Source organism: Protobothrops mucrosquamatus, unplaced genomic scaffold (genome assembly GCF_001527695.2).
Source record: "Protobothrops mucrosquamatus isolate PMUCROS unplaced genomic scaffold, P.Mucros_1.0 scaffold826, whole genome shotgun sequence".
Classification (NCBI taxonomy): Eukaryota; Metazoa; Chordata; class Lepidosauria; order Squamata; family Viperidae; genus Protobothrops; species Protobothrops mucrosquamatus.
The window spans coordinates 194,815-222,500 of NW_015387086.1; the positions used below are offsets into that span (position 1 = coordinate 194,815).

A 27,686-nucleotide genomic window follows, 5' to 3' on the forward strand; every position below is an offset into this window, starting at 1 on the left:
TTATCTTCTGGAGATCTCCTAGCTAGGTCAAGGCCTGAGAGCCTCCAAACTGCAGAAATCTTTTCTCTGATAGCTGAATTCTCTGAAAAATAAAAGGAAGATTCCCTAACTTTATGACAATTACCTTCACAAATAGGAACACCTTGATGGCTAACAAAGTAGGAGTCCATATTTCTCAGATGAAAAGTCTTTAAGCTTTACCTTCATCTCATCACTTAAGCCATGGGTAGCTATGCTGGTATTAAAGTAGTGTTTTCTCTCACACTATCCAACGGCAGTCTCAAGCCATATAACCCATTACCATGGGAGGAAGTCAGTGGTTTTTTTAAAAAATGCATAGAGACAACCAATGGTTTTACAAAAGAGATAGCAAAGTTCATACCGATATAGTTTCCTGCTGACTCAAGGATGGGTGGAAACTATTTCAACTCAGCTGTAAGGAAAAACCCTTCCCCTAGACAAGGATCTCGTTTGGGAGTAGCACCAAGTTACCACAGTATCCTGAATCTAGATGAAAAGCTATTTTATATTTTCTTTTCCTGTTAGGATGTTGAAGCTAGTATTCATAAAAAGAAAATTCAGCTTGTTTCTTACTGCTGGGTAAGTCATAAACCCTATGCAGAATTTCAGCACTGCAACACACTCCTGCTAAGTTTAATTCTCTCGGTGTCTGGTTGAAGTTTATAAGCATAATGATGCTCTTCTCACATCAGACTGAGAGACTGTTTGACAAAGAGAGTTCTACAAGGAAGTAACATATAATAATTCTGCCTGGGCAGATTTACTCCTGCAATGCGAGAATGGCTGCCAGAGTACATAGGTATGCTGCCAAGGACAGATGGGGCAAGGATAACAGGACTAATCCCAAAGGCTCCACCTAAATTAATAGCTCATCCTTGTGCTGAAATAAAGAAGCAGGTATACATAGAAGCCATAATCAGTGTTGAAGAATGCAGATGATGTTGTAGGTAGTCATCGACACCATGATACAAACAGTAAATACAATCCAGATCCAAGTCTTCTGCACCCATTTAAACTCATCAATTTTCAAAGAACATATTTATTCTGTTCTAACACAGAAGATTGTTGTGTTATTTTCTACTGTGAGAATGGAAGTACCAATGCATGGATGATTACATAAAAGGTGCATCTTCTCTGTATTTTTCTATGGTTTTGGCTTTACAGTATTCCCTGCTTAGCTACCTAATTTTGTTATTTGGCTGGTTTGCTTTTTTCTTATTTGGCTACCAAATTTACATAAACTTACTGAAAAGCCTTCCTCTAGCTAGAAGTGACACATGCACTTCAGAGGCTGAACCTTATATTATCATATATTAAAAATATATAAACCCATATAAACATTTGCAGTAACTTTCCAGTGTGTCCTAAGCACTTCGCCTCCTCTGGGACATGTATGGGATTCATCAGCTTTGTAACCACCATGCTAACAGAGTGCTTCTATTTATCAGATAAACTGTATTTTTTTCATTAACAGATGTTTTTGATTTCATGGTGTAGGCAAAATATTTAATTCTCCATTAATTACAGTATTGCCATTTTTGAGAAATTAAACCAACATAACATTTTTGTATATAATGCTACCACCTAGTGGAGAGCTATTTCTACAGAGTGATGTCTTTTAGAGTCTTATACAGTACTACTGAGCAAGGAAATGACACCCAATTAGTCCCTTACTGCTTATATTTTGCAACAGACTGTGCATAGAATTTCTGGATTAGTTTAGTTATCTCCAGCTAGTAGTATGACAATAATCATGATTCCAGGAAAATAATATAAGCTTGAGTACTTAAATAAAGATCATCTAAGCCACCAGAAAATTTCAGGTCTGGCGGCTTGCCTGGAAAGTAAAAAAAAAAAAAAAATCAACATCAAGCACTCCTGTATTATTGCCAAGAAAATTACATCACATGTTTATGAAATAACCAAGAGTTGATCATACCATTGTAGAAAGTCAGCACCCACCCACCCTCCTAGAGAAGGAAATATTTTGGGGGATATTAAAAAGGGCAGAATATTATATATTACCCCAAAGGAATAATGGAGAAAAATCTTAGGCAGAAACCAGCCCCCAGTCTCTCTCCTCCAAGCAGGCCAGCTTTTGGAAATACAGATTTGGGGGCCCCTATTCATAAGCAAAATGCCTTCAGCCCCAGCCCCAGAGATGGTTTGAGCTGATGGGATAAGAAAAAAAAGACTCCAAGGAAGGAACATGACTTTTAGGACATAATAGAATTAACCCACCACCATTAGAATACCAAAGGGCACACTCAAGCTCAGGTCAAAGTACATTGCACAGGAACAGTAACAATCTCAAATACAAAGCCCAAGAAGGTATAAAAACCTACCCACTCCCAGCTCTTTTGTCAGCCACCCCAGAAACATGCTGTGTCACTGAAGTTTCTGGCAATAAAATAAACAAGAACCTTCTTTCCTAAGCAGCCTCCATTTTTATTTTAAGTGTCTTAGCCTCCATTTTATTTCCAGGTCTTAGTCTCCATTTTGCTTACTCCCAGCTTGGACTGGACCTGAAGATTTTTTCTTTCAACACCATTATTTTGCAGCATGTAGGAGTTAGATATATGGAAGCTGATTAAAATAAAGAGGTTCAGCATGAGATTGAATTGTGTGTCTTGAATTGATTTAAATTCAAACATCTTTTCTCTATATAGTTTGTGAAAAGGAATTATTCTATGGAAGGTTCTTGATCTGAAGAAATTACATTTTGGCAAAACATTACCTGACTAGATGACATAATCATGTTACCTATTCGGGTAATGAAGGGTCTGCAAGCAAACAACCAAGCTCAGAGAGCACCAAGGATTCCACATTTCACATTATTCTCTTTTATCAAATTATTACAATGTACCCTACAGGCTCTAGATTCCTGTGGAATGTTCTCTGAATCTTCTGATTAATTAATGATGTGGAGCACAATTGTTTACACATACTAGTAATAATGAATTGTATATTTTTTATCCCAGCTTTATTATTTTTACAAATAATTCAAGGTGAGGTGTTGTTATACCCAAAACATACCTTCCTCCTCCTCCTCCTATTTTCCCCACACAAACATCCCTGTGAGGTGGGTGGAGGCTGAGAGACAGTAACTGGCCTAAAGTCACCAGCCAGCTTTCATGGCTAAAGTGGGACTTGAACTCACAATCTCCTGCTTTCTAGCCTGGTGCCTTAACCACTAGACCAAATTGGCATATAAAATATAAATCATGTAAAAAGTTGATTTAAAAAAGAAACCGTTTAACTGAACTGCTCTGTATATCTTAGGTTCTAACCCAGGGGTATCAAACTGCCGGCCCACAGGCCAGATGCATCATAGCAAAACCGCGCCCACCCCATTGCTGGCATTGGCAAAAAAGTCGCAATACGTCGCAACACGTCACATGACGAGATTGACACCCCTGTTCTAACCAAACCATTGAAAAAAATGTTGTTATTGAATATTTTCAAAGAAAGTGAAGGAATTGCCAACATATACAATGATAGAAATACAAGTTTCTTTGTTATGGTTTTAATCTTTCCCTCTTAGTTTTACTGAAAATTAATTGTACAAGTATAGGAAAATAATGCTAGTAAATGAGTACAAATACAAAATTAAGAGGAAATCTGCATTTACAAATACAGAACATAACTGCTTTAAACTCATCTAACATTCTCCAATACTTATAACACTTTACTGTAACAAACTGAGCTTATAGCATTCCATCAGACTGAGTTTTTCAGCATAGCAGAGTTACACCACTGCATTCTGCTGCATCTGCAGGCAAAAATAAAAACAGTGACAATTTTACTATGCTGTAAATAAAGTTGTAAACATTTTCAGGAGTCTTTAAATATTTGGACCAAAGATGGCACTAAATAATTACAAACCAACAGCCGCTGGACATCACTGGCTCCTAATCAAGGCAGCAGTGATAGCTGCACTTCTTAAGCAATGCCAACAGCAGATCAGTCCTGATGCTCTCTTATCTTCAGTTTACTGTCAGTTAGAAATTTATTTGACAATATCAGTACAGGATCCATGCTAAAAGTTTTTTAGGCTTGTTCATTTCCATGTTTATTTCATTGGGCAATCATTGCAAAACAAACCAATAATAATCAAACCAAAAACAGTTTACTACAAGGAAAGATAGTTATGTAGATCTAGCCACATTAGCTTTTCAGATTTCTTTGTCTTCTTTCTAAACTATATTCATGGTTTTATAAAGGTAGTCCTTAACTTACAACAGTTCATTTAGAGACCATTCATAGTTACAATGGCACTGAAAAAAGTGAGTTATGACTCTCATTTACACTTACGACCATTGCAGCATCCCCATGGTCATGCAATCAAAATTTGGACACCTGACAATTAACTTATATTTATGACGGTTGCGGTATTCCAAGGTCATGTGATCCCTTTTTGCAACCTTCTAACAAGTAAAGTCAATGGGGAAGCCAGATTCACTTAACAACCATGTTACTAACTTAACAACTGCAATGATTCACTTAACAACTGTGGAAAGAAAAGTCATAAAATGGGGAAAAACTCACTTAATATATGTCTCACTTAGCAACAGAAATTTTGAGCTCAGTTGTGGTTGTAAATCGAGGACTACCTGTATTAGCCTAAGAAGCTGGTAATAAAAAAAATCTAACTTAGCCTTTTAAATCAATAGATCTGGACTAAATTAATTCTACACAGGCCTGGCCTGTAAGCTCCCTTAAGAGATGTCTATGTTTTAGAAATGAGATGATAACTATAAAATATTATTCTGATTGCAAGTCTACTCATTCAGAGTTTTGCAGATTTCAAGCTGAAATAATTTAGAAAAACAAGTTTACACAAATGATTATTGAACCATCTGGTGCAGTTGTGATATAAAGTCTACTTAAGAAAATACTATTCTGATGGCTTCACTGTAAATTTTTGAAACTGTGAGTCTACGAACACTAGTTAGAAGATTGTATTAGTGAGCAGCCACACAGAAATAAATAAACAGAAACATATTTTATGCATATATAAGCATTTTGCTACAAAAAGATGAAATTAAACTGATAGCATGTGTATAATTATGCAAATGGAGAAAAAGAAACTAATCATATTCATGTAGGATTCCTCTGAATGTAGCAGCAAATCAATACAAACAAAAAATATGCAATACTTACTGGCCCTATTTGGAATAAAAGAAAGAAAACAAAGAAAGCCTAATATAGAATAGCATCATCTGTGAACCAAGTTGTTATGTCCAGGTCATGCCACAATGAATCACTGTCTATAGAGACAAAATATTCATTTAGCATATTGTGAATCCATGAACTCTCCCATATCTGGGTGACCATATTAGTTTTAAAACATCAAACTGAAAGCATATTTTAAGATGATTAATTGCTACGGGACTTTATACACAGATAGCATTTTATGAACTACAGAAAATAACTTGCAGAACATCATAATCTTAACTATGTTTACAATGGAAGCCTTAGTAGGTTCAGTGAATTTTTTTCTTAGGACTTATAATTAAAACCTGTATTCCTGTGCTGTATTAATGCATAATGTGGACTGTTTGGTGTTTGCTTAGAATGTTCTCTAAATTCAATCACTATGGTATGCAAATATATCTATGGCTTAACTGGAATTTATTCATCAAAACCCATTGTTAAGAAATTATGACTAAGCATAACATATGAACCAAGTCATAGGCTCAATAACTTTGAATCAGCAGGAAGCTTTATGGAACAAAATGAAAAATGACAAAATGACAAAATGAAATAAAACATCCCTAGCAATTTCTCAATAGTTGTTGTTGTAATATTTTGCAATAGTTTGAAAGATATTGGATATAGTTCTAAATGCAGGTTACCTGAGAAAGAGAATCACCCCGCCCCAATTTTAGTGTTATCATTTATTGTTTTAATGTTTCATATTGATTTGAGAACATAATGGAGGATCCAAAAATTAGCATACTGTAAGTGCAATGAACAATTGCATTTCATTACCATTCTTTCTGCAAACTTCTGAGAGGCTATAATTTGTACATACACAACCAGAAAAGCCCAGCCAGAATATTTGTACCTTCCGCAGTGAAAGGGTCAGCCAAGTAACCTGTTATGATTCAAAATGGACAGCAGATATTTTTGTTTTGCCCTTTTCGATGTCCTCGGATTCTTTATGCTTTTCTGTAGTTGTTTTTGATTTCTTGAGATGTTTTTCCCTTTCTGCCTTGTGTCTTTTTAGTGCCTCATAAAAGGCTCTTCGTGTCCAGGGATTTGGAGGGATTCCTAACCAAGGCTAAAATACAAGTAGTAAAGCAAAATATCAACAGACAAGAGTGAAAACACATAGGCCCATATATCCTCCCATATATATAATATATATGCTATGGCTATTAACTATTATCTAACAATTATAATCAAACTGCATATTACTTCATAGGGATCATGCAAATTCTTCAACTGAAATGATATTGAAAGCCTTGCCTAAAGTAAATTCTTCTGCACGGAACCTTTCAGGTGAATTGGACTACAATGGCCATCGCTTTCAAAAGGCATGTTGGCTGGCTATTAGGTAGGTGTTATAGTCAGAAAGTCACAAATGGTGATCATAGGGCTGTGGGACACTGAAAGGTTGTAATTGTAAGATAGTTGCCAAGTGCTTGAATTGTGACATTAAATGGCTGCAACTATGAAGACTAGGCGTAAGTCTCCTTGTTAATAAGCACTATCGTAACTTTGAACAGTCGCTGAACAAGGATCACCTGTAATGGTCTTGCTGCAACCTGTCTGATATGCCTTTATGGAAAAATAAATGCCTTGAGTGCCAGGTCCTTTTAGAATAAATGTCTGGGTCTACTGCTTTCTCCATGCCAATTTTGGTGCTGCTGCTCCAATATTGATGCTACATCAGGCCAATTGCATAAGCCAAATGACCTTGAAGGGAAGTTGGCAATGACTGAAGAGAACAGATTGCAGTCAAGACTGTGGTTGCCACTAAAGGAAGACTTGTATCAGGAAAAGATGGAAAATGCTACTTTCATATCAGATCAAAAAAGCGTGACGTTAACCATCTTGGTTATAGGCTAGGAATGCGAGGAGGGCTGTGTTGTGTGAAAATGTCCTTAAAAATATTTCACAAGGCATCTATATCAAAATTCAGGGGCAAATTTGCACTATTTTCACATTTTTGGGTTCGGATTTGCTCTATTTGCAAATTCTTGGGTTCAATTGACAGATTGGGAAAATCATATAAAAAGTACTTTTGACCAGTCTGAAATCTGTCAGAATTAACTAAATGTAATATTAGTTTTAATACTTGGGATGGTGGTGGGGGGGGGAAGAGAAAGCTTTTGATTACCCGCCCCTTTGCTTTTAATTTTTGTATCAATGGAAAAGATATAAAAACTCACAAAACTAGAACATCACTTGTCAATTGACTGGTAGGCCTACAGCATTACTTTTTAATGCAGATGATAAAGCCTTTATTTCAGTTTCAACCTTAATGAGAAAAGCATTAAGATCAGCTGTTTCCTATTGTATGGACAATTATTTGGTTATTAATTACAAAATGAAATAAAACAACATAAAATTATGGTTTTTTCTGAGGGAACATTTATATTTATATAAATGTAAATTTATATAGTAAATCAGTGGGAATGTTATTTATTTATATAGTCATCAAATTCAGAAGAGGATTCTAGGTGACTTGTAATTTGATGAAATTTGAAAAACAAGTAATTAAACATGTGATTGGCTCAATGTACTATAACACTGGAACATTAAAAAAAATAACTAACAGAAATAAGAGTTTGTGGAGCAGTATTGTTATCTGGTGCGAATTGAGGAGTACAGAAAGTCCTGGAGTTAAGACCACTTGTTCAGCAACACTTATTTATATATATTTTTTCATCTGTTCTGCCATTTTTTTCTTTCTTTTTCTTTGTTTCTTCTTTTTCTTTGTTTCTTCTTTTCCTTTACTCTTTTTCACGCTTACTATATTTTTTTTCTTTGTATGTGCAAAATATTTGAATGAAAACTACTTTAATTTTGATCACGTGACCATGGGGATGCTGCAGCGGTCGTGTGAAAAACGGCCATAAATCACTTTTTTCAATGCCATTGTAACTTTGAACGGTCACTAAATTAAGTGTTGTAAGTCGAGGACTACCTATACCATCCCGGACAAATGATTGTTCGATCTTCTAATCGCGTAAGATTGCAGACTCAGCACCGTGGCAGGCTTCTATCCCACCGGCGGGAAGGGCAGGGACGGGATTTTATATTAAACTAGGGCAGGGGTAGACAACCTTGGCTCTTTTATGACTCGTGGACTTCAACTCCCAGAATTCCTGAGCCAGCATAGCTGGCTCAGGAATTCTGGGAGTTGAAGTCCACGAGTCATAAAAGAGCCAAGGTTGCCTACCCCTGAACTAGGGACTCCAGTGATAACGAAGACGGGTCGCATTTACAACACTCCAAGCACGAAACTCCCCCCGCCTTCTTCTTTGACGTCAGAATGGGAGGGCGGAGCTAAGACACGAACAGGAAGAACAGGAAGGAAAGAGCGAGCCTTGCCCGGAAATCCTTCGTCGCGTTACGCCCCGAGGCGGGCTGTCCTTGTCCCGAGCTCCGGCATGGAGCTGCTGAACCCACGTGTGTCTGCCCGAGCCGCCTATAATTCTTTCGTACCGCTCGGCGAACGGGACCGGCCGAAACAACCCCCCAGCCCGCCTCGGGGCGTTTCGCTTTCCCTGAAGCGCCGAGGAGTCAAGAAGCGGCAGCTGAAGGGCTCGGCAGCCGGGAACTGCTCTGCTGCATCCGAAGCGGCCGACCGGGAGCAGCTAAGAAACGCGTTCCCGCTTTCGGGTACCAAGGAGAAGCGAAAACTGAAACGGAACAATATCTTGAGTGGCAAATATTTGGCTCCCTTGCAGAGCCGTCAGAAAACGTTGCGGAAGAAGACGGAGCGCCGACGGGCAGAGCAAAAAGCTCCAGAACCACCTCCAGCTGCTGCTGCTGTTGCATTGCCCCATGGAGAAGAGGAGCCCTTCTACTCCCGGAAATTGTCTTCGGGCTGTTCTCTCCGGTCCCTCCTCCAAGATTTAGGAAACGTCCAGGATAGCCGGGAGCGAGCTGGCAAACTGTTCCGCTGGCTCATAGCTCCTGTTTCCTCGCAGGAATTCTTTGATCAGTACTGGGAGAAGTCACCGCTTCTGATTCACAGGCACAACCCAAATTATTATCAGGACCTCTTCTCTACTGCCGAGTTTGATAACATCCTACGCAACCACAATGTCCAATTTGGTGTCAACTTGGATGTGACCAGTTATGAGGATGGGAAGAGGGAGACCCATAACCCTGTGGGCAGGGCAGTGCCGGCTGTGGTCTGGGACTTTTACAGGAACGGCTGTTCCCTCAGGATGCTGAACCCTCAGGCCTTTTCAGTTACCCTCTGGCATGTCCTGTCTGTCCTACAGGAGCAGTTCAGCAGTATGGTTGGTGCCAACACTTACCTGACTCCTGCTGGAACTCAAGGCTTTGCCCCTCATTATGACGATATTGAAGCGTTTGTGATCCAGCTGGAAGGAAAGAAGCATTGGCGGGTTTACGCCCCCAGACTGCAGGGGGAGATACTGCCTCAGTTTTCAAGTAGCAATTTTAGCCAGATGGAGATTGGTGAACCGATTCTGGAGACTGTCTTAGAAGCTGGGGACCTGCTATACTTCCCTCGTGGGTTTATACATCAGGGGAATTGCCTCCCAGAGGCTCATTCACTCCACATAACGGTTTCCTCCTACCAGCGAAACTCCTGGGGAGATCTGTTGGAAAAACTTCTCCCTGTAACACTGCAGATGGCCATTGAAGAGGACATTGAATATCGCCAAGGTCTCCCTGTGGACTATCTGGAATACATGGGGGTCGTAAACACCGATGCTGATGATCCACGCCGAACTGTGTTTTTGCAGAAAATCAGGACTCTAGTCACAAAACTAATGGATTATGCACCAGTTGATGCTGCAGTGGATCAAAAAGCCAAGTCTTTTCTTCATGACTGTCTTCCTCCAGTGCTGACTGAGACTGAAAAAGAACTGAGTGTTTTCAGGCATCCAGCACGGTGGGAGAATGGAAATGTGCAAAATGTTGATGTCCAGCTTGAGAAAACTACACAAATACGTCTACTTCGATATGGCATTGTCAGGTTGTGCAATGAAGGAGATGCTACATTGCTGTATTATACCACAGAAAACTCAAGAGTGTACCACAAGGAGGAGCCTAAGTATTGTGAAATAGAGTCTGAATACATAGAGGGAATTGAATTTTTGCTCTCCTGTTACCCAAATTACATCTCTGTGGATGCCCTTCCTTGTGGTTCTTTGAACGATAAGATTGCTTTGGCAACTTTTTTATTCGAGAAGGGATTGGTGATTACTAAAAAACCTCTTTTATCTGGTAACATAAAAATAAATGGATTGTAAGAAGTTATTTTTCTTCTACTTACTAGTACATTTATCATAGTAATCCAAAGGTTTGAAAACTTCCTGCTTGGTGTTTGTGTTTGATCTGCACAGATAAAGAGATACATATATATATATTAGATAAACTATAGAAAGATAAAATATGTAATTTGATCTGCTTTTTAAAATGTTTATAACATGTTTATTCTTAACTTTGGAAGTCAGTTTTTGTCTTTTAAAATGTGAGCTAGTGAAAAACATTATTCCAGTAAAAGATTGCAACAAACCTAAATGGTAGACTTAAAGCTTTTTCACTTGGAAAAATATAAAGATTTTTTTATTTAAGGCCACTGTACGTGATTAGAAATTTAAAAAGCAGGAGATCTACATGTAATATAGTTGATTAGCGTAGAGCAGAGAAAGCCAAATCCAGCACTAGTTCTACTATTACCTTGTGCAACTCTTTATATTGATCCTACAGACTTTACAAACTAAGCAAAACATATTTGGCAGAATTCATTTCTGCTCACAATTTTTAAAGCTCAGATTTTATAATATATATATTATTTCAGAGACTCTTTTCTCTGTGTGTGTTATGTGAAACAGAGTAATAGTTTTCAAGCTATCTAGAAAGGATGCTAGGGAGAGAAAAAAATGGGGTAAAAAATAACTAGTGTTCCATCAAACTGTTTTTCATTCCATTCTACATTACCAGTGAAAGCAGTTTTAACAACATCAAGGAAGATGTCACGAATATCTCTATATGCAAAGATGTCTCCCTTTTCCCGATAAATGCAGTGGGCTTCATGCCACATCTTTTCTATTACTTCTTGAAGTTTTAGTACTTTCTTTATCACTAGGGGTGTTTGGCTTAATCTGGAAATCTGCAACACAAATTGTACATTTTTTTACACCATTTATCAATATAACTTTACCCAATTCACAATTCTTGCATCATCATACTAAAATTTTTGCTTTCTTAGAATATGGAAGTACAATAGAGGAAATATGGTTGAAGAGTGAGCTGCTAAACTAAACAGTTAATAGCTTTTATTTTATGTGAGAAAGCAAGTGTTAAGATTGTGCTTTTAACTTTTTTCAGATGCTTGTTAAGCTACTTGAAGCTTTGTCAATTTGCCAGTTGTTAAGGCAATTAGGTGAAAAATCGGGCTATATGAGTTCAAATAGCATGGACAATTGAAGTTATGTTTTTTTAATCATAGAGCTTTGCATACAACAAATAAAATCTTAATTTTTTACTAAGATTCCTGTTTTCTTTAGTTCTCCAGGTACAGTGTGACATAAAGGATATTGGCAACTAGTAGGTCTTATTCCTCTGGCTACAGATCTCAGTGTTGGGTGCTCTGCAGTCTATACCTCATACCTTGTGATATATCTTGTCACTTTCAGAATGCACATATATCTTTTCTTAGTAAAAACCTTTATGAATACAAAGCACATCTTGTTTGAAATGATGATAAGTCAATTCCCTGGTGTATTAACTTCTTACAACCGGAGGGATGCTGATGAGGTGATGCATGCAACAGGGATTTTCCTCATTGTGGTATAGTATCTTTTTGGAGAATCTGAATGCATACTTGATGTTCAATATGAATGCAATCAAGATATGCAGAAGTCTCTTGCTTATCATTACCTTGTAGTCTCCTACAGTCTATCTCTAAATACAGTATAAGCCAACAGTTGCTTCAGAACTTTGGAATATGGCCATGTGAAATTCATGCTGACTATCTGATTGCTCTGGTATGATCCCAAGGCCCTCTATGTAACAATTAGCACACTTTTATGTATTGCAATTTGATATTGCTTCAAATTTTCAGAAGTTACCAGTATTTAGAAATGTGAATATGGAAAGGAAAAGTTTCTTGAAGTGTGGAAATAGCTATTTAATTTTTTGGCTTCTAAAAAAAAAAAGCACCAGAACATTTTAGATTATAATTTTTTTACCTCATTCTTGATTTTTTGGATCATTTCTTGCTCTTCCTCTTGTTCAAATTTGAAATTTGTCACAGCACGACTCACTTCTCTGTTCAAAGAAACAGGCCTTTTCAGAAATCTCAAAAGTCAAATCTACATTTTCATTTTATTTATTCAGAATTTATTTATATGCCATCCCCCCTCCCTTAAGAGCATTTATTTTTATCTTTGCTGAACATATAGCATCTGATAGACTTTTTCTGTAAGTCTGAGGCTAGTGCAACGCTATAAAAATGTCTTGCTCCATTTGCAGTTAAATATTCAATCCTTCCCCAAAATTTAGAAAAAGGTTAATCCCACAGAAAACTATTCCATTATTAGGTCCACACACTCTTTCAGGTGTGTGGGCCTAAGTTTCCATCCTTTCCAATTAATAGAGCCTGTTGTCAATGAAAACCCTCAGACATTAGAAAAATTCCAATTATTTTCTTCTTTAGATATCTGTGTAAACCTAAATGAAATTATCTTGCTACTTACAAGGATAGATCCTCTCCTGGAATCTCCACATAGCCTCACTTAGTGCTACAATCTTGTGCACAAGTTGTTTGGCAATACATTTCACTGACTTCAATAAGGGAATAGACATTTATTGAGAGGACTGCACACTGCATATATTGGAAGTATTACAACTAATGATGCCTATTATGATTTTACTAAAGTGTACAAATGGTATTTGCTGAATATCTATTACTGTTGAAAAGGAACTTATATGATAGTCCTCGACTTACAATCTTAATGGAGCCTGATCCATCATGGTCATAAGTGTAACAATTGTAAAATGGGTCACCCACATGAGCAATCCACCTTTTGTGGTGATTGTTAAGTGAATGCTCCAGTCATAAAATGACCACTGTGGTCGTTAAGCAAATGCCAAAGTTGTTAAGCACACCACTATGATCTGGTTTTGCAGTAACCAGAAGTAAATGCCAGTTTTTTGCAAAACCGTTGTAAAATATGATCATGTGACCACAGGAGCTACAAATGGCCGTAACATGCACTCATGGGGGTGGGTGAGCAACTGTGGGAACTTCGGAACTAGTTCATAAGTAGCTCCAGGGACACCCATCATAACTTCAAACAATCACTAAGCAACTGGTCGTAAATCAAAGACTAGCTATAATTGACTAGACTGCTCTCAAGTCATTAATAAAATGTTACGGACAGGATTCAAAGATTGCATCAAGTCTTGTCTTGCTTAAAACTATAATTAGGATTATAGTTATAATTATAAACTATAATTATAAACTATAATTAGGAGTCGTGAGCCACAAACCATGGTTTAAAAATCACAATTGGCAATACAGACTATTATTGTCCCATCCTCACATCCCATTACTATAGGAATAAATCAGTGCAGTGGCAAGAAACACATTTGAAGAACAAGGGGATATTTTTTTCAAAGTTGTAATAAGAAAACATTCTGGCTGGGGAACGCTAGAAGTTGAAAATTCCACCTGTCTTAAAGTTGCCAAGGTTGAGAGACACGGTCCTATAGAATGTCCTCAGAGAAGGAACTTTCTAAACACATGAGTGGTCTTTTATGAAAACAGTAACTTACTCTTTCACTTTCTCATTTGGTTCCAGTATCATTCTCATCAGTAAAGTAGCCCGAACAGTTTCATCCTGCATTTTGAGAGTGATGATACTCCGGCAGGCTTCCCTCCGTACTCCAGGATCTTCTTCATAATGAAGGGCCCAGAGAAGAAGGTCTTTTAGGTAAGGACTTGCCTCACCTATCTGACCCAAAGCTGTCAGAAAAGAAAATGATAGTTGCTTTGACATTTTATGTCAAGAAGGTGAGCTTTTTGTCTCTGTGAACCAGTATTTGCCAGTTATCTGAATAGACCTATATATTCTGAAATGAAATACTATTCTTAACAGAAGCCAAAGAACCTTACAAGCCTTTTCTCTTGAACTAAAGAAGTGATGCTATATTGTATTGATCATATTAATAGTGTTGATCTTTTTGCAAATAAGTCATTTATGCAGCTATGGGATAATACCGTACTCCTAACTGCATTAAATGCATTAAAATGCATTAAAAAACAGTGTTAGTTTAACAGAATGCCAGAATCCAAAATCACAGAAAGGAGTTAACTGGTAAAGTGTTTAACAGAGATAAGTGTGTTATTAACAAAACAGTGAAGGATGAACAACTGATGGCCACATTAGATTTAGTATCAACCTTATCATTTTCTATACTCAATGTGCACAATTTTAAAGTATTATTTATGCCCTGTATATCTCATTTAAATTATTATTGGTTTTTGTTGTACCTACTCATAGTTTCTGGAGATGGGCAGAATATAATGAAATGAACTAAGCATCTTAGTAAGACTGCTGGAGAATTCTGGTAGTTGAAATCCAAACATCTTAAAGTTGCCAAGATTGGGAAACACTGGTTTAGTTAATAAATAAGTAAATCTTCTTCCTTCCAGCTCCAGCAAATTACCAGAATTTGAGATGATTATTGAAAGAGGGTTTTGATCTAAATTTGATTATATTTAGTGTAGACTTTTTCTTCTTTATGTACCACTCTACTGACATCAAAAATTTTGTAAATTACCTTCTAAGCCAGCCATTTCAAATAAACTGTACATAATATAGTTCATACCTACATGCAGGTGGTCCATTTTATTGGCCTCATGAAGATTAAATTTACTGCCCTGCTCATTTGCTGTATTTCTATGGATCACAAGTTGGGAGTACAGTTGTTTGATTAGACTTAATAATCACAACACATTTAAATCCATCTTAGCCTACTCCTAGTGGGCCTAAGCCAAGCATGGTTAACCTGGGTCCATGTTGCTCGCACACACAAACACACACACAGACACAAATAATCATGGATGCAATATAATACATACTTCCTAAAATGTAAGCCTTATTCAGGGTGTAAGAAGACCAGCTTCCTGTTCTTTTAGTGACCAACTAGATGAATTTTTCACAAATAAGAGAACATCCAAAATTACAGTTAAAAAAACTATTTATAGATAGGGTTCAAACTGTCATAAGAATTCTCAGCAGTTTAATAGTATAATACCTCTGATGGCAAGAGCTTTGATTTTCCATAAAGGATCAGTCTGCATGATCTTAAAAAGGCATTTCAGTACCTGTTCAACAACAACAGCAACAAAATCTGTTGACGGATATAGAGCCTTATTCATATATCTTTTTAAAATAGGGTTATTTATATTAAATACATAATTTTTTCCAAAATTAAAAGCTGCAACTAGAGAACCAAGTCCACAATATGCAAGTACAGATGTATCACACAATAAAAGCTTATGAAGATAAATACAATAATTATGTCTTGTGACTTGCTAGATATTGATAAATCCCTGACTCATCTTTCTTGCTGAAAAAAAGTTTGCTTTTACACAAGGAACGGGTAAGACCACAAACCAGATTCAGCTCTCAAAGCACTTCATCCTGTTGGCTCTACCTTTTTCTTCCTATTGATGTGTCTGTGGGATGAAGCCTTTAGTTGCAGTTTTGCTTGCTACTTTGTCATTTCTATTTTCAAAAGGAAGAAATAATTATCAATTTGTCTCAAGGAGACTTTTCAAGACACATCTTTCGTTCTCTGTTCTTCCCTTCCTGCCTTCTATTTTCTGACACCTTTATGAACATAATAGGATGCTTAGGAATAACATGAAATAACCTTTTATCCAGGCACTGCATCTCACTGGAGTGAGCAAGTTATGGCATTCAGGCATTGCTGATCTACAAAACTCCCTATAAACCCAAACAACAAAGTCATTGTTGACAGAAGTTGAGGCTTTAGGAACATTTGGCAGATTACAGATTCCTCACCATAACTCGAATTTGATTGGAGTCATGGTTTTTCCCTCCCACGGAGAAAAGATGCTAGGTATAGGTAATCCTTGACTTACAGCCTATCATTTAGTGACTGAAGTTAATGCAGAACCCCAAAACTATACTTACGACCAGGTTCTAAGTTCTGATGGTGCCCCCCCAGCGGTCCCATAATTGCAACTGCTTGCAGGGTCTCATCATAGCACCACAATTTAGAATGTTTTTTAAAGGAAATTGGCTTTTACTTTTGGATACTGGCAGAACATGCCCATTGCGGACAACGGATTCACTTAATGACCATCACATTAATTTAATGACCGCTGCAAAAAAGATAAATTGGGTGCAGTTACATGATGGCCTGCTTAACGACTGGCATGATTGTGATTGTAATTCCAGGATCAATTAAAGTCATAAGCTGAGGACTACCTTTAATGCCTTTAGGCCTTCAGCAAATAAATGATATGGTTTAAAAGATAAGGTGCCCCCATTAAGCAATTGCCCCTTCTTGTATGTATAAATAAAGCCCCATCTACTACCATGGATGATGCCAACTTTATTCAGATATTGGCACAAATTCCAGAGCACAATGTACATAATTAGTGCTGACCAGAAGGGGATATATCAAAAGGCACATTCATTCTAAATAAACATCCAGTGTAGAAATATAATTGCATATCCTGTTTTATAACCCAGCCAGTTATATATGCAGAAGACTGGTTCTGCACACAGATTTTCCTTACCAAACTAGGATATTTCTTCATTCACAAGCAAGTTTTATTGTTCTATTCTTAGATCAGAGTAATGTAGCTCTGAGAATCTTGCATTCAGGAATGGGGTTTATTGACACCTTTGCATTCAAATCCTTTATCAATGGTTTTAGTGAACACTTACTGTCTCTTCTTTAATCTGAAGTGCTCCGGCTGCCCAGCAAGCTTCTTTTCTGACAGCTACAAAGTCATCAGAGAAACACTGAAGAAAGCCAGGGAGCAGCCTGGCTGTCATGAATTTCAGCCAGCCAATCAACGAAAGAGCTTCCACTTTCTTCCGGCAATCTCCCCTTTTTAGATTCTCTCTGAGAGGATAAGTATGCTATTAGTGAATGATAAGCTCACTTGGTTTATGTATCCAGGGCAAAATAAAAGAAAATGTATTACTTAGCTTTGAGGGCAAAGATAAATAATAATACACAACAGCTTCAATGCAAACATATTTGTCATCATGTTATGAGTTGCTATGTTTAGCATAAATAATTATACAGCTAATTATACATCAATCAGTTTTTAGGGATCCTAAAATGTTTTAGGAATCCTTTCAAAGAACATTGGAAGACACCTGTACAAGCAAAGGGGTAGGGGCTATTCCACACCTGACATGTATGACAATTATTTTTTGTTGTCACATTTCCTTTCTGCCATCTATTCTCTTCTAGGGTGTTTCTCAATTTTGGGAAAATATTTTCATGAGGTATAAGGCTACAGGAATGCAATCCTTGCAGGTAACAGAAATTCGGTCCTTTGTGCATGAAAAATCTTTACACAAAACATGGAATATTTTTCTCCTTTTATCATCACAAAGAACAGGCCGTATCATAATACTGATGGCAGTTTGTGTATAAATATACCAATGTGAGATATCATTTCTCACGTTAGGGTATTGTGGAGGCGGTTTGGGTCCAATAGAGATACCGTACCACATCTATGTTGCCATATAAAAGTACAGATCATGCAAGTGATGTATGATGCTCACCTCAGCTGATCATGGACTTCTTTTCCAAGTTTCAAATGTCCCAAAACCTTGGCAGCTGCCTGGCGTACCTCAATTTTCCAATCTGTCCACATCAGTTGGACAATTTTGTTCTTGAGGTCCTATTTAGAAGACCTTACGTAAGTCATAAAGTGACTTCATATAACACATATAAAATAACAGTTTTTTTTTAAAATCCACTTTTTTTTTTTAGAATAATGAGTTGTTTCTGATTTTAGTATCATTATGAGAAACACTTTCAGAGATAACCATATAGAAAGGCTGAGTGTTTCCCTCAAACAAAAAATATAACAAAGTCCAAAGAGACTGGTCTTTCTGTCTTTGGCTAGGGCACTAAGAGAAGGGAATATTTTTGATAAACCTCTTGCCAATATCTACCAACAATAATAATTCCGTTTTAAAGCCTTGTGTAAATTATTTTTTTTACGAGAGATATTTTTCTTTTGTTCCTGTAAAATGGAATATTCAATAAGCTTCAATCGTATCAGAAAAATAGCATCACCAATATTTTTTGTGTTTCCAATTTATGAGATGAAACATACCTGGGTGACGCTCCCTGGAATACGAGACAATGTTTTACATGCCAAAACCCGATGTATCCACTGATAGCTGTTCAATTCTGATGCCAGTAAACAATGAACCAAACCCTGAAAGCATTAAATTAATAAGAAATCTAAAAATACTCTATAATGTGTCCATATGACATTTATACATAGACAGGAAGAAAGGGGGATTTATAACTTATCGCTCAAAAGGGTATAAAGGGTATTTTTATTTCTTTTTATTAAAATATATTTTTTAAAAGAACACTTTCATGATTTTACTGCATATTGGTATCAAACAGTATATTTAGGTGTACATTTAGTGTGCAAGTTTTGCTACTGAAGATTTAATTTGCTAATGTATGCATTAATGCAACAGTTATTTTTGCTTATTCTTCACATTAGTTGAACAATGAAAAAAAGAAAATAAAAATAGCAAAGCATTTAGTATGTGTGTATGTGCGTGCATACAGTATATAAACTCAAAAACTATTTTTTTCTTATACATAAGGACAATTTCTGGTTTCCCCAAATGACAAGTTAATTGTAAAATAATAAAGATTTTATTGCAATCTGTTATTTGAGAAGAATTTGAAATAATAAAATAGTTTATTGTAATTTTTTAACCCATATCCGTTGTATGTGAAATTGATTACCATTAAAGAGTCATAAATGAAAAACCAAAAGAATTTGAAATTTTGCCAATTCATTATATGCACACACAGAGAAAAACACACACACACACACACAAATGCATACATATAAAAAGAAAGAGGAAAGAAATTAAGAAATTAAGAAAGGTGGGTGTTACATGTTAGCATCTGATTATTTCCTCTTAACTAAATGGCTGAGCTAAGATGACTTAATAGAAGATAAAAGGCAAAGTTTTTAACACTTTAGCAGTTAAAATTTATTCCACTGGTTTAAAGCAAAATATCTTCCTTACTATACCAGGTGTGCTGTCTCTTCCCCCCTCCACCCAAATAGTTTAACCTGAAAGCAAAGGGAAGAGGAAGAAGAAAACCAAAGGAAGACCTATAAGACCCACTGATAAATGAAAATAGGAACTGCAGCATTACTGTAGCCTGGCTCAGAACTGGAAACAAAGAGTGATGTTTTGAAAATCAGCATTCCAGTCTCCATATCATAAAGAGGAAATATAATTCAACAACAGTTTGATGACATCTCACCACTCTTTGGAGCTACCTCACTGGTGAGGTCCCAAAGGCTTGCTTTTTAGATGGCAAGCATTTTTTAATCTTTTGAAGAAATTTGGCCATAGTGGTCTCTTCTGCAGCATGCATGTGGCAAAAGCCTAAAACAGACATGTCATACTCGCAACATCACGTGACGTTGCGTGACGTATCAGAGCTTGTTCCCCATTGCCAGCAATAAGGTGGGCGCGGTTTCGTCGTGACGCGTCCGGCCCATGGGCCTGCAGTTTGACACCCCTGGCCTAAAAGATGGTAAAATCTCCTTGAAGCCTGATATCCCCTGGTGGCCTCCCACCCAATTCAATTCTATTTTGCTTGTGAAGCACAACAAGGAAGATGAGCTGCTGCCCTTGCTGATGACACACTAGTGCACAATGTGGGTATCCAATAATGATGGGAAAATTGATTCAGAAATCCTCAGCGGCCCTACCTATCCTGTGCTTCTCCCCACATTCTTCTTCCTGAACTTTGATACACTTACCGTGTGTTTGCTGAGCCGAGCTAACAAAAGACATGCCTGTTCTTCTGAGGCATCATCGTTTTGATCAAAAATCTGAGACAGAATCCTTTTCACTACCTGGAAACTGCCAATTCCTTCCAGTGCTAGAGCCTGAGCTGCTGCCCAGCTGTCTGCAGAATTACCTAACGAGAAAATGGGAATAAATGCATGTCAGGGTTCCGAATCCCCCAAAAGATTGCATAAAAATATTAATTTTTTAGATAAAAATATAGTGATCCTCAACGTACGACCGCAGCTGAGCACAAAATTTCTGTCGCTAAGCAAGACAGTTGTTAAGTGAATTTTGCCCCATTTTACGACCTTTCTTGCCACAGTTGTTAACTGAATCGTTAAATTAGTAACACTAATTGTTAAGTGAATCTGGCTTCTCCATTGTCTTTGTCAGAAGGTCGCAAAAGGTGATCATATGACCCCAGGACACTGCAACCGTCATAAATATGAGTCAAATTGCCAAACATCTGAAATTTGATTGCGTGATCATGGGGATGCTGCAATGGTCATAAGTGTGAACAATTGTCATCAGTCACTTTTTTCAGTGCCATTGTAACGTCAAACGGTCGCTAAAAGTACTGTTATAAGTCAAGGGCTACCTGTATGTCATTTGATCTACTCCTTAGTCCAGGTAGCAATGTAATTAACCAATCCTGTTGCTTTTCAATGGGGCCTAATGGTGTATGGAAAGGGCACAGGGTGTTTGCAGGTGATTCATGTTCCCATTTCTCCTTTAGCTGGATGGGGGTCCTAGTCTATAGGGAGTAAGGCAGATGACCTTACAAGAGAGATGCAGGAACCATTACTTAAGCAAAAGGGGGCAAAGCTTTTTTTAAAAATCCAGAACAATGAGATAACTTTCAGAAGCAGCTCAGGCGGACCCCTCTCTGATTCACTGGAGTGTAAGAAGGAGGAGAAGATACACTCAAAGTCAAACCTGCAAGATTCAGGTACCATAGTCAATCACAATAAACATTGTGTTAGCCTTCCCATGGAGTTGATTTCCTGGTCTGGTCTGCCTAGTAGGGCTGACATCAATCTTGCAAATTTGACTGAGCAGTACCTATTCCTCTATCTTATAGGTCAGTGAGGCATGTACATGAGTTGCATCTGACGGTGATCTCTTTGTGTTGGACTTAAGAAATAGGTAATGATTCCTACATATCTTTGTGGGGATCCCTTTCTCGATACTCTTCCTAGGTTAGCATATATCTACTGTACATACTGTTTGCGAGGGGGGAAAATTATCATGGCCAATAAAAGAGAATATTTGTAGCTCAGGGTTGAGATGAGGGGTCCTTGGTGCTCTCTGAGTTTCGTTGCTTTCTTGCAGATGTTTCATTACCCAAACTAGGTAACATCATCAGTGCTAGTCCTGAACATCATCAAGACTTCTATAAGAAAACAACCAAGCTCAGAAAGCACCAAGGACCCCTCAATTATCATGGCTTTATGGGTTAGGGATATTTATACAGAGAGAAAAAAGATGTATACTAACCATGTATCAGAGCATTCTTCATAATAGACTGTGCCTCTGGATTTGGTTTCCACATGGCATAGAAGCATACTGCAGCTGCCATTCGTACATGTGCATCCATATCAAGCAGAGTTTTCTGCAGCAAAGGCTGTATTTTTTTCGGTATATCCTCAATCTCTATGCCCTTCGTGAAAGTATCTAGTCCTATTACTGAGGAAAGCAGCACATGTGCATGACGAAACAATGCCGGATTCTAAAAATATACTTACAGTATGTTAAAAATTAATAATTTGTTTTTTAAATAAATCGCTGTGAAGGTTTTATAGCTTTTTATAGATTTTTAAAATCTTTTAGAAAGGTTTTGAAATGTGCATTGCAAAGGGCACGATTCTCGTCAGAGATAATGGAGAGAATTAAAAAATAAAATGAACTAAGTCATTGCTCATGGAGGACAATTAAATTATTTCTTAGCTAAGCTTTGGAATGTGTATCCCAAATTCTTGCAGTGGGGCAAGGGATAGTACATTTATTATTTATCAAATGTATACACTGCCCACCTCACTATGAGTAATTTACCCATAAAATCCATACAAAGATAGACAAAGTGAAAAAGAGAGTTAAAAAGATGGATGGAGCGCCCTCTAGTGACCAACTACCTCAAATGCTGCATACCACGATTGGATCCCCATGCTAGTTGACAGAGCCAGGTCATCATTATTATTATTTATTAATTTTTTATGCTGCCCATCTTTCCTAGAAGGTGACTCTTGTAATTCAGTAATAAAATATACATTTAAAATTCAGAAATCCAAAGTCAGTTACCAGCATATTTGTTTTAAATCCTAAATTTTATATACTGAAACTTCTGGAGCCAGACAATCCATTGATGTGACTTAATGGCTGTATTGCTTATAACAATAAGCCAATATTTTAAAACTGCAATCAGCAAGATATAATAGGCTGATTCACACTTACAAAAACAAGTACATTATAGTTTAATACAAAAATTCAGCAGTCTTTAAACTCTAGACATATAAAATCCTATGAGATTACTACATTTGAAGACTCTATATCTCTCCCAACATTTCATGAAATCTAATGCAAGAAAATATTTTTATAAGAATTCACATAATGTTTCAGCATTCTTTCATGACATTTTGTAAAATGTTGCCGTTCTTATGCAAAATCTCATAATATCGTTTGGGAGACCTTACATGAACTGGCTGAAATTTTGCAAAATTTGGTAGTTTTGCAAGATTTTAAAGCAGGCTAATTTTTATTTAATTTTGGTTGCTTTACTGATTGATCTCGGGGTTAAGATTAAATATGAACTAGGTCAAGAAAAGGCATTTCCTTTCATTGTCCTTTTATAAAAGTACAGGTAGTCCTCAACTTACAACCCAAAATTTCTGCTGCTAAGCAAGACAGTTGTTAAGTGAGTTGTGAGCCATTTTTTGACCTTTCTTGCCACAGCTGTTAAGTGAATCACTGCAATTGTTAAGTTAGTAACACAGTTGTTAAATGAATCTGGCTTCTCTATTGACTTTGCTTGTCAGAAAGTTGCAAAAGGGAATCACATGATCACAGGACATGTGGGTCTATACATATGTTGTTCATAGTATGTTTAGGTGTGTGTCGTGTATGTGTTTCACTTTGAGAGCGGGCAACTGAATTTCATTTTTGATGTGTGCCATCATGCCCACAGTATAAAAATGACAATAAAGGTTATCTTATCTTATCTTATCTTAAATATGAGTTGCCAAGTGTCTGAATTTTGATCACGTGACTATGGGGATGCTGCAACGGTTGTAAGTGTGAAAAATGGCCATAAGTCAGTTTTTTCAGTGCCCTTGTAATTTTGAACAGTCACTAAACAAATTGTTGTACAGCGAGGACTACCTGTAGTATCCAATGCACACAGAAACCTAATTCTTTCCATATTATTCTATATGATTGCTTGAATTACTAGTCAATGGTCTCATCCAATAGATTCAGTGAAGCCTTCTCTTACGTAAAAATGGATGGAACTGCAACCTAACTTGTCAAGGAAGAAATTAGAGTACTTGAATCAGTTACTGTTTATATCCCAGCAGCTGTGGTATCTAGTAATTCTCAAGAAATATAAGTGAAATGATAGAAATTTCCACCCAACCCATCTACCTGACTCCTGACTTGTATTTGGGACTTTACAGGGACGCTCAAGCACAGCAGATGCACAGACAAGTAAACCATTGATCCGATTTTGAACATGCAGATCAGCAAGGTCTGCAAGTATTCCTTCTATAGTTGCTGTCTGCCAATGAGGATCTGAAAGTTAAGTACAAAAATACCATAAGAAGAACGTCAGAGAGAATATTATTTATTATTATTATTTCAAGTGACCCACTCATAACAGGTTAGAGGAGATTCGGCAGCAGTTATTAATAGCAGCAGTCAAAATAGAAAAATTGCCATTAACTTAAATGGGCTAGAACAAACGTAAGCCAGAACTAGAAAAAGAGCATGCACTTACCAAATTTCCAGGCAGCTTTCCATTGTTCCAACATTGTCTTACAGATGCGAACAGTCTCAGATAAGTTTTCTTCCTGTTTAGGCCACAGATCTCTTTCTCTTCCAGTTGAGTCAGGTGATTGTATTTCATCCACTTGGGAAAAATCTTCAATAAGAGTGGGAAGTGTTTTCCAGTGGATCATTCCCTTCTGTACTTTTTTAGCTGATCCAAAACAATTTTAATGAAAGCTAGTTAGTAAATCATTCATGTTAGTTCTTGTTTGTAAAAGTGATGAACAAAAACAAAGATTAATGTCTAAACAGCACATTTGACTTCCCTTGGCTCTCTTTATATAGTGAATGATTGTGGCAAAATTTTAAATTATCCCAATGGCTTTTGTATTATTCAGAACAATTAGGTAATATCCAGATAGAAATGTTATTTACACATTGGAATTCAGTGAATGTGGGCAGTCAAGACATATGGAACACAAAGCAATCTGCTTTAGCTGCAAATGCTGGAGCAGACACATCAAAGAGAGAAGGAAAAAAATTAAATACACGTGTAAGGGTTCAAATGATGAAGCTGAATTACATAATAGTCAATAAATAATAAAATGAATGAAAATGGCAAAGCTTCAGGAAATGACTGTGTTACAGTTGAAATGCCTAAAGCTAGTGGTCACAGTTTACACAAAATACTAGCAAAACTGTACTTGAGATGCCTCAGAGAAGAAAAAGTACCTGATGCATTGAAAATTGCTGAAGGGATTCTTATACACAAGAAAGGGGCCCAAGATTATTTAAAGAACCATTGCCCCAAAAGCCTTCTTTCAGTCATTTATAAGGTTTTCATCAAGATAATAGCAAAAAGAATACTGAGATCATTAAATGATGCACAGCCAAAGGAGCAGGCAGGGTTCAGAAGTGGCTACAGCACAATGGGTCCCATCCAGGCTGTTCAGCAAGACATTGAAAGGCACAACAAGTACACAATGCCTCTGTGCATGACTAGGAAAAGACTCAGTATTCCAACAAGCAATAATTAATGCATTGCTCAACCAAGGCATAGACATTGCTTACATAAACTTGATATAATCAATATATGAAAAAATAATGGTGACTGTTGTGTCCTGAGCCTGCAAGAGCTGACTGCAGGCTCAGAATTGTTGCAAATGGTCCCGGGCAATCCCAAAAGCTGCCCGGGACCAGACAGGGTGGCGCCAGCCTTGTGCGCATGCGCAAGGCGTGAAAATGCTCAATTCCTATTGGTTCACACTGTCCGGGTCTCTGGCCCTATAAAAGGCCTGCATGCCTTTTGCTGTTTGCTTGGTTGTAGGAGAGAGAAAATAAAGAGCTTGTTGATTGTCACCATGTGTCTTCATCAATTGCAAACGAACCGAAAACTCAACAGTGACAATTTGCCTTAATGATCTTAAAGTGGAAATCAACATCGAACAAGGTGTATGACAAGGCAATAAAATATCACCTATCCTTTCTCAGCCTGCCTTGAAGAAGTATTTTGCAAACTAGACTGGGCAAAAGATGGAATAAAAATCAATGGTGCCTACTTAAATCACTTAAGACTTGCAGATGATGTTATTCTCTTCTCACAAGATCCAGAAGAGTTATAAAGACACATACAAAAGCAGACGAACCATTTGACTTAAAAATAAACCTGGAAAAAGAGCCAGGTTATGCTGAATAAATTCACCAAAGCAAGAAAAATTTTATATCTGGAGAAGAACTAGACATAGTAGACCACTACGTATATATACCTTGGTCAACAGATCTCAATGGAAGGTGATACAATAAAGGAAATTGAACAGCATGTTAAATGTGGTTGGCAGGCATTAGGCAGAGCTAAACATAATTTTCAAGAATAAATTCCCCCTATGCCTGAACATTTTTCAATCAATGTGTGCTACCTGCTCAAATGTATGCTGGTGAAACATGGAAACTAACCTCACAATGGATACAAAAGCTACGGGTGACGCAAAGAGGCATGGAAAGATACATGCTTGGCATTACAAGACAAGATAGAAAGACCTGCACATAGATCAGAGAACAAACGAAAGTATACAATACCATCAAGAGAGTAAAAGAATTGAAATGGAAATGGGATGGTCACATAGGAAGACGAACTGATGGCAGGTGGACCCAGGCAGTCACAGAATGGATCCCACTTGATAAAAAGCATCCATGAAAGAGACCTAAAACAAGATGGATTGATGACATCAGCGGGCCCAATTGGGAAAGGAAAGCTCAGGACCGTATAGATTGGAAATATGTAGAAGTAAGGCCTTCATCTTGCAGTGGATAGATGATGATGATGATGATGATGATGATGATGATGATGATGATGATATAATGAAATGCTGATAGATCAAATCAAGCAAGCAGATAGAATAACATGAAAAAATCATTTTGAAAATCCAGGGAAGAATTTACATATTTAAATTATTATTTAATTTATTATGAATTCAATTATTTACATAATTAAATAGCAGTTTTTCTTCCTTCTCATCCTGACTGCCTATCTATGGAATGGCAAAAAGTCCACTCAGTTTTTGTGAGGAACTAGAATTTTTCTCCCATGCAAAACAAATCCCTGTTGGTAGCAGAGCAGGTTACTTCACAATTTGTGGGCTGAAGACTTTTATCCATTAGCATGATCCAGAACATGAGGAAAGCAGCATTTTACCATTTCATGTAATCATTGCCCCACCCTTACTGTAACACTACACAGCACCTATTAAAAAAGGGGGATGGAATAGATTATAATGGCAAAGTGACATTTGAACAAAATTTTATTAAGAAGAGTTTCTTGGAGTTTTATTCTAAGCTGTATGCTTCTGAAAAAATACAAAAAGGAGAAATAGATAAGTATTTACAGGAAGCACATTTCCCAAGATTATCTGATAATCAAAGGGAAAAAATGAATAGTTTAATTTCAGTTGAGGAGATTAAGGGAGCAATTAAGCAATTAAAGGTTGGTAAAGCTCCAGGTACAGATGGATTTACAGCAGTTTATTACAAAACATTAATTGAGGAAATGATAGAACCTTTACAGGAACTGTTTAACAGTATATTGTTAGGCAAGGAGATACCTTCTACCTGGAGGACTGCTTTTATAGCTCTAATACCAAAGGAGGGTCAAGATTTGACGCTACCTAAGAATTATAGACCTATATCTTTATTGAATATATATTATAAGATTTTTTCTAAAGTATTGGCAAATAGATTAATGCAAGTGTTGGGTCAAATGATTCATAGTGACCAATCTGGATTTTTAACTGGAAGATACATGAAATATAATGTAAGACAGATTATTAATTTATTGGAATACCTGGAAGTGAATAATCAAATTCCGGCTGCTTTTATATTTTTGGATGCTGAAAAAGCATT

The 27,686-nt window shown here is 37.0% G+C and overlaps 2 protein-coding genes across 2 annotated transcripts in view; one reads left to right on the plus strand and one right to left on the minus strand.

Annotated features, from left to right (window-relative positions):
* Positions 1 to 3,550: 3,550 nt before the first annotated feature.
* HEATR4 (HEAT repeat containing 4) overlaps positions 3,551 to 27,686 on the minus strand; it is a gene marked incomplete at its 5' end in the record, with an annotated part of 31,593 nt that continues 7,457 nt past the window's right edge. Inside the window, 15 exon segments of the mRNA XM_015818951.2 lie at positions 3,551 to 3,793; positions 6,092 to 6,228; positions 6,230 to 6,307; positions 10,511 to 10,572; positions 11,179 to 11,350; positions 12,432 to 12,510; positions 14,020 to 14,209; positions 15,505 to 15,574; positions 17,172 to 17,352; positions 18,027 to 18,145; positions 18,587 to 18,691; positions 20,282 to 20,442; positions 21,810 to 21,998; positions 23,949 to 24,095; positions 24,301 to 24,501. Coding sequence (XP_015674437.2) covers positions 6,109 to 6,228; positions 6,230 to 6,307; positions 10,511 to 10,572; positions 11,179 to 11,350; positions 12,432 to 12,510; positions 14,020 to 14,209; positions 15,505 to 15,574; positions 17,172 to 17,352; positions 18,027 to 18,145; positions 18,587 to 18,691; positions 20,282 to 20,442; positions 21,810 to 21,998; positions 23,949 to 24,095; positions 24,301 to 24,501 — 1,874 coding nt within the window.
* On the plus strand, positions 8,646 to 10,514 carry RIOX1 (ribosomal oxygenase 1). Its single transcript, XM_015818947.2, has one exon. The coding sequence runs from the start codon at positions 8,646 to 8,648 to the stop codon at positions 10,485 to 10,487; it is 1,842 nt and encodes a 613-aa protein (XP_015674433.1). The 3' UTR covers positions 10,488 to 10,514.